Below are 11,371 nucleotides of genomic sequence, written 5' to 3' on the forward strand. Positions count from 1 at the left end.
GTCTATTCTTAAGTGTGCATCACAGAGGCGGTCACAACTTTAAGTGGCTTAAAGAATTGTCCATATTCAAACTGGCCACCTGATAGGTTCTATCAGGTCCCAGAGAAAACTGTAAGCACCCCTTGGCAAGGACATCCCTTCTGGGACTATGCTTGCTAACCTATGACAACTGTGGAGACAGGAGTCCTGGATTTTTGATGGAAATCTGCAAGCTCGGTTTCCTAAGGTTTTCTAGTCCAGATCTTTCAGCAATAGCCAGTAGTAGCAGAGTGCAGACAGTTGAGGATTTAGACTTTAAGGTGTATAAATGAAAGTCGGCCTACATAGCAGCTAGCTAAGGAATGATGCTTGCAAATGTATTTCTGTGAGTGGACAAGTGCCACAGATAAAAAGAATCATTTTCAGTGCTGTCAAAGTAACATGGATTCCTGTTTTGAACTAACTTTTGAGAAGTGTAGTAGTATTGTCCAGTCATCTTGTTACTCAGCTCAGGGAACGAGGAAGACTTTCTGCAATTGTTAGTGCATCACCATCAAACTTTGATGACTGGCAAGCATTCCCAAACTAGCTCCATTAGAAGTCACTGAAGGATGAGTATTTTGCAAGCATGGCTCAGTACGTGTGTATGCATATGTATACTAGAATTTAGACTTTGATATCACATTTCTGTGTCTAGATATTAGAAAGAACATGCATGGTTTAGAACCCCTTAAACAGAATTTTTAAGAACTGTCTATATGTTCATTATTTTAGAGGATAGAACTCTTGTTCAAATACTTAAATAGTCACCATCAAGGAAAATACACTTTGATGAAGGCATAAGTACTAAAATACCTGTTTGTATGTTAATCCGCTTGAAGGAAGAATTTACAAATTGGAGGTAAGCAAGTTGCCATTTGGAAACTCTTTCAGCTCTCAATAATTTATTTTTAAGTTGAAACCTGCTATGACGCTAACTTATAAAGAAATCACACTAGTTTGCTGCTGCTCCTTTGCAACTGAAAAAGCAGCACTTTATTCTGAGTATTTAGAGCCTGTGTTCAGCACTTTGTGTACTGCATGATGTGCAGTGACCTTGTAGGTGGGAGTTCCCATGTAGAAACCACAGGCTTTGTAAAGAGCACTGTTTCACACATTCTCTATGGTGTGTTAACGTTTTTCAAATGCAGCACAATACTGCTGTGTTGTCCAAATAAATTCTGTTTTTAAAAGAAGTATTAAAATGGGACACAGAGGACTGAAGATCTGGATTGCTGCTTCTGGCCTGTTCCCTGCCTTGTCTGGGTTCTTCACTTTTCCACTTTTTTGGTAGTGAAATGAGGATGCTGTCACTGGCCTCATTTTTGAAATGCTGTAAGATCTCCTGGCAAAAACTGTTCTGTAAGTAATAAGCAACATTTCACTGATTGCCACAATGTATTTTGAAAATCCAAGCCTGTCTAGTTTGGTTTTGGTGGTGCCTGCCTAGAAGATGCTCAAACTCCAGATTTGCAGTGGGACTCAGCAGTGGGAGAGTTTCTGATGAAGACAGACCAGGGTATGGTGGCTGTGCATGATCGTAATGATCAGTGGACTCAAATAGCTAAATCATAACCATGAAGGAGATGGCTGTTTCTAGCAGTTCAGAAAAAATGAGAGTGTGATTTGGAACATGCCTGTCTATAAATATAGTTTTCTAGTTCACAAGACTGCCATCATGTATCAAGGAATTTTGCTTTGGTACCTGAAACTGAATGTTTGGTGCATCCTGGAGTGGCTAAATAAGAACATTAATTTTCAGACAGTGCTGAGCTGCGGCAGCTTTACTGAGGAAATATGCATTATTATGTTGGCTTAGTGCTTCCTGAAAAATCAAGCTACTTTTTAAGCTATCCAGTGATTTAAGACCCTGAACAGTTCAGCTGCTGAGTTTGGAAAATCATGACCTTTTCTATATTTAGAACAGTGTCTACGTGGAAATCGCCCTTTCCCAAAATGGACAAACATGAAACCAGGGATCCTTCCTCTCTGAGCCCCAGAGACCTGTGCAGATCGAGTCACCCTCAGTTCTGGACTCTGCTCTGGTTTAACCAAATAATTAAAACCTATTAATTGTTAGTTAAGCTCCAAATTGCAGGATTTTGTAATTGCACAACAAATATTTGCATTATAGTACTGTTTTGAATAAATTCCACTGAACTAATTAATTTTCTGCTGCAGAAAGGAGTCATTGTGTGTCCCAGAGACTGGGCAGCCATACACAGGACAGAAGTACATGCTTAGGCTCAGATCCCAGGTCGAATTTGTGAGGGTAACATTTGGGGCTGTCACTGTACTTTTATAATAAAAAAGCACAAATGTGATACAGGGTTGAGTGATGGGCAATGACCAGGGCTTTGTTTTATAATTGCCACATAAAGATAAAACAGGCTATTACTTTGTGGGTTATTTAACAGATGTTCAAGTAAAATGGCCCACAAAGCTATAAAGAGCACACAAAGCCCCGCTAATAACTAATAACTTCACTGAGATCAGAGCTGAAATAGCTGCAGCTGCCTGTCAAAGCACTTTTGTTGTTGCTGTTTTTAGCAAAGGTGTTGGCACAGGTCCCATAACCACAATGAACAGGATTTGTTTTCCTGAAAACTGTGTTCGGTTGTACTTTTCAAACCACGGTGGAAACCCACAGGATAGTCTAGTAGGAATGTTTTCTTTGAAACAAAACTCATCTCTTTCCACAGGAGTTTGAAAATCTGTAAAAGGTGCCTGCCAGCAGCAATCACATGGTTGCTGTTAGCACTTTCTTGTTGCCACTCTTTGCAGGATCTAAATGGAGCATTGAGGATGCTGGTAACTCCTAGAGAAGGCCATCTGTGCTAGGCCTCTGGTTAATGCACTGAAACCACAGAATCCTAGGAAAATTCCTCTGTTTGGGATGAGGATGGTTTTCATTTATCTCTGCATGTGTAAAATAAACACACTGAAGAACTCTGGTTGAGCCATGATACCCAGCTAAGGAAGGGAGCAGCTTATCCCTGGCTTCTCTACAGTCATCTTCCATGCAGTTTGCAGTTCTGGGTGGTGTCCATGTCAGTGAATTTTCGTCTTGCCTTTATAATTGAAACTCCTGTTGACATGCTGTATGTGGGATTGCATCAGCACTGGCAAATCCCCTTCCCAGGGATGTTATCATAATTCCAGTAGAGACCTGTCCCCAGTTAAGATGATCCTACTCTATTCTGGTGTTGTAAAGGTAAGTTTTTAGTGCTAGGTCTCAATATTAGTATCCTAATTTTTAACTCATTGCATTCACTAAACGAGGTAATAAATTTAGCTGCCTATTAGTATATGAATGAACATAATGTTTTTCCCCCATTTTTCTAGAATTATTGAAGTTCATTCACCTGATGCCAAGCACACCGTGGTGCTCAGGAGTAAGGATTCAGCTACAGCCCAGGCCTGGTTCAATGCCATCCACTCCAGTGTCAATGAGCTCATCCCCAGGGTGATTGCAGAGGTCAGAGACCAGCTGGGTAAAACAGGGATTGCTGGAAGTCGAGAGATTAGGCATCTAGGCTGGCTTGCAGAAAAGGTAACAAAAACATTCTTATTTTCATTTCTAAGTTCTCTATCTCTTATTCTCTGTTCCTGAATTCAGCCTTGTCTGGAAGTAGAGAGACTAAATGAGATTCTGGGGATTGATTTAACTTTCCTTGAAGACCTTTCTTTTCTTAGTGTGCCAATTTTTGTGCTTTAAAAAACCAAGCAGAAAACTATAACGTCCCCGTAAGTCTTTTCTTCTGCATGCCAATTAACAAAGACTTTCCTGGGAGATCAAAAAGTCTCGTGTCAAGTTCAGGGATGGGACACGAGTCATAAAAACTGACACCAGCCCTTGGGTTCACCTGCTGTTACAATTCCCATCAGGTATATGAGTTGTCACCTTCCTACTCCCAGCTAGGGAGGTACTTAGTCCATGGGCCACCACTCTGCTGTGCCTGACCTCGATCTGGAGCTGGGCATGATCTGGAATTCCCATAAAGGCTGGTAGCTTGTTCTTTAATTGTAACCCTGCATTTGAGCTGAGTATCCTGTAAGGCTGAGCTTGCAATTGCAACTCTTGCCCATCTTCCAAAGATTGAGTCTTAAAAGGTTTTATGCATAGAGAAAACCTGGCGTTCAGTTTGAGAGTAGTTTGGGGTCTGTTGACCCATGGAAAGACGATCCATGAATGCACAGGGGTGGTATCAGTAGTAGATGATCTGATTTTAAATCAGTAGTCTCAGAATTCATTTTAGGCACTGTACCAACTGGTAAGTGTGGATTTGCTACATTAGCAGTGTTAGAATTGTGCCTAGAAATAATTCCCATCCATCTACTGCCTGGGCAGCTGTTCAGAGCATCTCTGCCCCTCCAGCTGGGGTGTGTGGAAAAATGGCCACTGTGTACACACTGCCCTTTCACCTTGTGCATCCAGCAAAGATGTGGAAAACTGACTGTAACTGCCCTGAAAAAAAATACTGTATGTTTTATCTCTTTTTGGGATTTTGTAGATGAAAATATGGAAGCCACAGGCACAGGTGCCATATTTCTATCTAGTGTCCTTTAAGAAGGCACACCATTAGTTTTTAGCAAAATGTGGTTCGCTCTACACCACTTGCAGTGATGCAGAGATTGCAAAGACTTTCAGCAGATTTTGTATATTTTTCTGTCCCTCCCTCTAAGCTCACAGAGTGGTGACAACAGCACAACTCTTTGGCTGCTGTAGAAAATGTAAAAGTTTAGGGGAATAATTTGGGATTAAAACATCGAAGCATTAGTAAGTAAATTTTAGCAGTATTAAACTATGCAGCCACAGGATCTTTAATCTTGTTTTCCTTTTTGTATATCTCTAAACTTATAAAAAGCTGAACATAAGAGGCTTCTTCTGTTGCAAAATCCTTTCCTCTGAAAGGGTAACTGCTCTGTAGCAGATCACATAGATCTCATAAGCATAATATTCACAGATCATCTTAAGTGGAAACATGGCTTCTGGTTTATGAATTTCCTCTTCTTACAGTTACTACACAATATCCCATTCACATGCTTCTCTCTTTCTCTTTTTTTTTTTTTTCTTTTTACTTTTTCCCCCTATGGGCTGAAATCTTATTTTGTGTTACTCATTATGGACCATTTTGAGGTCTGTCTAAATTTAGTGGTGAAACTTGTTTTGCCTTTGTTAGGGTCAGGCTGTGGCTCTGTGCATGTTCCAGTATATTTATGGTGGCTGTTACCAAGAATTAGACATGAGAGATTTGCAGTGACATTGTTACTCAAAAGGCAACTTGTTTTTTTTTCACTAAAAACCATCCAGAACTGTGCAGTAGTAACTGAGGTCAAAAGCTCCCACCCTTCTCTCATGTTGGAGTCAGGCTGAAAAGTAGAGAAAATCCCTACATATGGCAAAAAGTGATGTGAAATTCCTTTTATTTTGTTACTGAGCTGTGGGCAGTAAAGCGTGCATGAAAGAATGATAACCTGCATATACTGTATATATGCCAGCTGTTTCTATACTGTTTCAGAGCAGGTGCTCAAGGCAGCTGGGGGAGGTGCTGACCACAGATGCTCCTTGTGCGAAACCTGTTTGTTAGTGGGAAGAAATTAAATTCTGCAGTGATTTGTGGAAGTGCACTGTGAATACCAGTGTGGTTGTTTGATCCTGCCTGGATGCCAGGTGCCCACCAAAGCCACTCTATCACTCCCCCTCTTCAGCTGGACAGGGGAGAGAAAATTAAACAAAAGGCATATTAGTTGAGATTAGGGCAGGGAAAGATAATTCACCAATTACCATCGTGGGCTAAACAGACTCAACTTGGGGAAAAATTAATTGAATTTATTACCAAACAAACCAGAGTAGGGTAATGAGAAAATAAAACCAAATCTTAAAAAACCTTTCCCCTGCCTTCTTCCCTTACTTGTGATTTTTCTCTACCTTTCTCCCCTCCCTGTGGCACAAATGGATTGGAATGGGGTTGTGGTCAGTTCATCACACCTTGTCCCTGCTGCTCCTTCCTCCTCAGGGGAGGACTCCTCACACTCCTCCCATGCTCCAGGGTGGGGTCCCTCCCACAGGAGCCAGTCCTCCATGAACTTGTCCAATGTGAGTCCTTCCCATGGCAGCAGTTCCTCACAAACTGCTGCAGCATAGATCCCCTGCAGCGTCACAGGTCCTGCCAGCAAACCTGCTCCAGGGTGGGCACCTCTCTCCACAGGACCACCAGTCCAGCCTGGAGCCAGCTCCAGCATGGGCTTCCCATCCCTCCAGCATGGGCTTCCCACCATGGTTTAATGGTGCATTAACCATTAAACATCTTAGACAGCTTTTATGGCATCATATTATATTACTCACATAGCATATCCTTAAAGTGAATTCTCAGCAAAATGGAAAGACTGTGAGCTGAATTCCTCTGCTTGTTTGGGGAATGCAAAATGTAATCCCATAGAAATTTCACTGTAATTTGCTGTGATTACTCTCTGCTTCAATTAAGCTGTTTCCTGGTTTGATATTTTTTATATGACTCTGCTCTAAACTTAGCTCTAAACTTCAACCTTCATGATACTACAAAAATAGATTCATTAGGGGAGCCTCCCTCAGGTGGGTAACATTAAAATAAATAATAGGTTATCTAAGATACTAAGCCATTGCATGCTAACAGGATTCTACCACCTTAACTGAACTTCCCTGTGAAGAAAGCACTAAACTTGTGGTCTTCAACCTGAAACTTCCATCTTGCAAGTCCACCTTCAGGTTCTTGGTGGGCAGTGAGGGTCTGTCTGACGGTAAATAGAGAGCTCTGCATCACTTTAAGAAAGCAAATGTTCACTGTGGCCTTCTTATAGGCAAGGAGGAAAACAGCCAGAAGCAATCATTAGAGATGCCATATTCCCTCTTTTATTAAGGAAGTAGCCTTGTCCTGACCTTGGCCTTATGAGGAAGGTTTCTAAAGCTGAGCAAGGATTAAGGAGTTGTATTAGTCACCAGCGTCCTAAAACTTCTCTGTAACTAAGAGAAATACCAAGTACTGGTTTGTAATGAAGTGTGTGCACTCCTCATCACTTTGTGTTTCCTGTATTTGTCTTTTCACTTCAGCAAGACCTGTGAATTTAACAGTTGTGCAAAGCATAAGGGAATAGTTACATGTGTGTTTTAATCCTTCTAGGTTTTGTCTTTTTATAATGCTCCCTGTAAAGATACTTTTAGCAACCAAATAAAAGAAAAGAATTAGTAATGTCATCTAAATTGAGGAATTTTTCCAAGTGTGTATTGTTTCTGTTTCTGTTCCTTCCAGGAATGCTTTCAATCCTTGTAGAAATGTCCTCTCTAGCTTCCCCCACCCCGCCCCCCATTTTTAATGCTTCTGCACATCTCATGACTTACAGAGGAGCTGAAACGTGCATCGCTGCTCTTCTCCTTACAGTTACCCATCTACCACTGGGTTCCTTTGTGAGGAGCAAGTTCTGCTCTTGAACTGAAGAGCTAAAACACTGAGGAAATGGTGGTTTATTTTATCACTCTGTAACGTCTGCTCCAATAGACCAAAATATCATTGGCAAAAGCTTTATCAAAATTTTTTCTTCTTTAATGCAAACACAAAAAGGTGTTCCGGCAAAAGGGGTTTTGCAAAGGTAGCTTTTGCCAATTCAGCAGTCAGCCAGCCACACAAAAGTATGACTGGCTTCAGGGGCAGCTGAAACTGTAGCCAGGCGCCAGCGTCAAGCTGGGTCAGTTAAGAAAAAAAAAAAACAAAACTAAATGAAACCCTGAGCTGTGCATCTCTCTGTCCTCGCTGTGCCAGTGACACTTTTCATGCAAGCTTGGAAGAAAGAAAAAGCATTTCTGCAGCCAGGGACTGTTCTCCTTTCCAGATGTCAAATGTCTTACAGGCAGTGGACTTCTTAAAATTATCTCAAAGCTCCTTTGAGAAACTTAAAAATAGGAATTGCAGCAAGTTGTCTTTTAGAATGTTAATTTTTAAAGCTGCAGAAAAAGGGACCTTACAGGCTTTTCTCACTAGATCTTACCCCAGCACTTGGTTCCTGTTCATGTTGCTCTGCCTGTGCAGGGCGAGGGTGTTGCTGCTCCCACAAATCTGGTGTGGGTTTCAGAGGGAAGAAAAGACCTGAGGGGAAATAAGCAAAGCAGCATGGTGAACCAGTTGTTTTTCAGCTCCTAACACTATCTCTGAAATGAAAAGTGTGTTAATATATTCCAGGCTGTTCAGTCTCCTCAAACCTTAGATAACCGTATCATTGTACTAGTGCTGAAGTGCAAGGCATGTCGCAGCAGAGTGATCTTCAGTATCGAGCTGTATATTGCAGTATTACATTTATCTCCCTGCTCTCACTCTAATTCAGAGGAGCTAGTGATAACAGGAAAATTGTGAGATGTGCAAGCTGTCCAAACAAGATTTAGGCAAATGACATGAGAGTGTATTTGAGGTTTTTTTTTTTCCCCAGTATGAAATGCTTGCCATTTCCTTAGGAAGCATGTTCACAGGCTAGCAAAATAAGTAGACAGCAACAGAGCCATGTTCTTATTCTCATCACAGAGAAATGAGTTTTCAAAGAAATGGAGATCTTTAGTTAAAAAGTTTTATATCATTTCCAAATTGTAAAAGTGAGCTTAAAATGTCTTTACATGAGAAAACCACCAGCCCACCACATAGCTAAAACATGTTGCCATTATTTAACATTATGTATCTGATGGTATCTGATCTTATTTATTCATATATGACTTCAATCACCTTCCCATGAAGCACAGCATCTGCTAGGCAGCATTTTAAAAAATGTGGCACAGCCATGTCTGTGGTTGCAGCTGCCACTGTTCCCCTTAGCACTCTCAGCTCTTCCATCATGGTGGTGGCAGTTCTGGTAGAAAAGTCATTTCTTTTGGAGGGACACCATTAATTTTCTGAAGGTTTTGTGACACAGGCAAATCCCAGTACAAGACGAGTAGTGAGACCTGTTTGCAAGGAGGAGGGGATTGGGAAGCTTCATTAGGCAGTGTGTCACTGTTTCTCTATGGTGGCTGCCTCGTCAGGCTGCACAGTCTGAACCAGCAGCATTTTTAGGAATGAAATCCAGGTTATACTGATCCCCAGGTGTCTCTTCTGTGTCTGGAAAATACCTGTGCATGTTTAGGCTGAGCATACATCAAGCTTTGGGTTGTACTGCCTGTTAACCCAGTACAAATCATTATATGGTTTCACCAGATAAATAACTGCTAGAAAAATGGGTGTTTGTTAAAAAAACTATTACTGAAATGCCTAACTTATTTGCAAGGAAATTACAGACAAATTTGGAAATACTACCCACCTATAATGTCCAGGAAGAAGAGCAAGGCAATTTGGTCCTGGTCTCTTGATTTTTGTGGTTCAAGAAGGATGCAATTTCTCATATTGATAATATACATCTGGTAATAATCTTAAAATTGATCTGACCTTTTAGAAATTACACATACCTCAAATGGAAAACCTTCTCTGTGTCCTAAATTAGAAACTGCACTTTTAAATACCAACTAATGACTTGCTGTGGAGCACTTATATCCAAATGAAGAATCCTGCTTTTGCCCTGTGTCACTTAACCTTGCAGCTTATTAATTCTGCAACTTATTTGTTTGCTTTGTAAAGCACCAGAACAGAGTTGTTAATTACATTAACAGTCTTCATTATCTGGAATAACGATCAGCCAGTTTAGGAAAGACGTAAACCTGAAATAGCATGAAGAGTAGTTTCCTCTCCAAGCTTCAGCGAGGTTCCTCCACAGGCCATTTTTACCAGCAGCGACATCGTTCTCTCCTTGCTTTAGGTGCATTCAGTAAATGGCTATATTAAGGAAAACTCAGGCTGAAAACAGCCTTTTCATTCACTGTACTGTTTTAAAGGCTTTGACAGTCTTTATCTGTAACACACCTGCTATTTCTTCCCATGCCAGTGAGAGACGAGCAAATAATAAAATGAAGTGCTCGTTGCAAGGGGACTGGAAAGAAGAATAGGTAGAAGTAAATAATGAAAAATTATGAGAATATGATGGTAAATGCATGCAGGACCTGAAATTGAAAGTCTGTATTTCTGCAGTACGGTTGGTTGTTGTAGAGAAGGAAAACCCTTCTGTCAGATAACTATAGAGCACAGTTAGATAGTGAGTGAGCACTCTTGTGCCTGTGGTAGCCTTCAGGTATTAAATTATTCCTGCAGAAGTTGAGCTGCAGTGTGAACTGGGCCCTGCATATCCCCGTGCCCTTCCTGTGAGGGCTGCATTAGTTTTGGTCAGATCCCAGCAGAGGTAATCACATCCTTCCTGCTGTCCCTCTGCCTCGGCTTTGATCTGACTCTCCTTGCAGATGGCTTAACTTTCTCCATAAAATACAGTATATGTCTATTGCTATTCCTATGAACCCCAGGAATGATGAGAAAGGTCCTTTTTATAGTCATCCCTCCCCAGAGTTTTATTTAACTTCTCCCTCCCTGCACCAGGAGGAATTCTGAGCTCAAGATGTGGCTGCTGCTCTGTCAGCTATGCCTGCACAGGCAGGGGGACACCAACCACAGGCAGGATCCTCATGTCTCTGCTGAGACAGGGACCTGCGCAGATGTCTGGTCAGCAAACCCAGGGTAGGGTTTGAGGGGGGAAATGATGGGCTGTAGCTTGAAAGGAGGGAGAGGATGTTGAAAGGAAATGGGGAGTTCAGTGCCTTCCTGAGCTGTTTCTCTTTGTTTCTCCGACATATCAGGGTGGTGGCTGTGGGACCACATGCCAGTGTGGTCCAGAGCACATCCTGATGTGGTTCTGAGCACTGGCTACTTTGCACAGTGTGTCTGCCACAGCATGAATACTTAACTCTTTGTTCTAGATAAACCAAACTGGAACTGCTGTTTGTCTGGGTTGGACTTTGCTGGACAAGGAGCTTTCTAGATTTTAGTAGATGAGGTATTTTCTTCCTAGATCTCGCTAAATTTTCAGGATGTTGGGCCTTTCCATCTTTTGCCTTGGCAGCTGCAGTTGATCTGTCCAAAAGAGTCCAGCTCCCCTCGTGCACCTGCTGGGCCATCTTACCTTTTAGGGCTTCACAGGTTTGAAAGCCTGTGTTTGAACATATTTGCAGTACAGTTCAGTTGAAAAAAAAAAAAACAGCAAAGATACAGGTGTGATGTGAAAGAAGGCTTTGATCCCCTTCCTTCAGAAGCTGAGAAAAGGATTCCTTTTTTTCTCTCAGTCTCTGACAGAAAATATTGCAAGAAAGACAGTGAAGGAATTGGAGACAGTGATGCTCTTTGGTTTTCAAATGTGATTTAAATGCAACATGAACCTCCTTTATAAAACGCATTGCATACAAAGCAGAGACATCTGCTGA

The 11,371-nt window shown here is 41.5% G+C and overlaps 1 protein-coding gene across 1 annotated transcript in view; it reads left to right on the forward strand.

Annotated features, from left to right (window-relative positions):
- SNTB1 (syntrophin beta 1) overlaps positions 1 to 11,371 on the forward strand; it is a 76,316-nt gene that overhangs the window by 33,006 nt on the left and 31,939 nt on the right. The window contains exon 5 of the mRNA XM_017746048.1: positions 3,364 to 3,571. Coding sequence (XP_017601537.1) covers positions 3,364 to 3,571 — 208 coding nt within the window. The remainder of the gene's footprint in view (positions 1 to 3,363; positions 3,572 to 11,371) is intronic.

This window comes from Corvus brachyrhynchos, unplaced genomic scaffold (assembly GCF_000691975.1).
Source record: "Corvus brachyrhynchos isolate BGI_N302 unplaced genomic scaffold, ASM69197v1 scaffold28, whole genome shotgun sequence".
NCBI lineage: Eukaryota > Metazoa > Chordata > Aves > Passeriformes > Corvidae > Corvus > Corvus brachyrhynchos.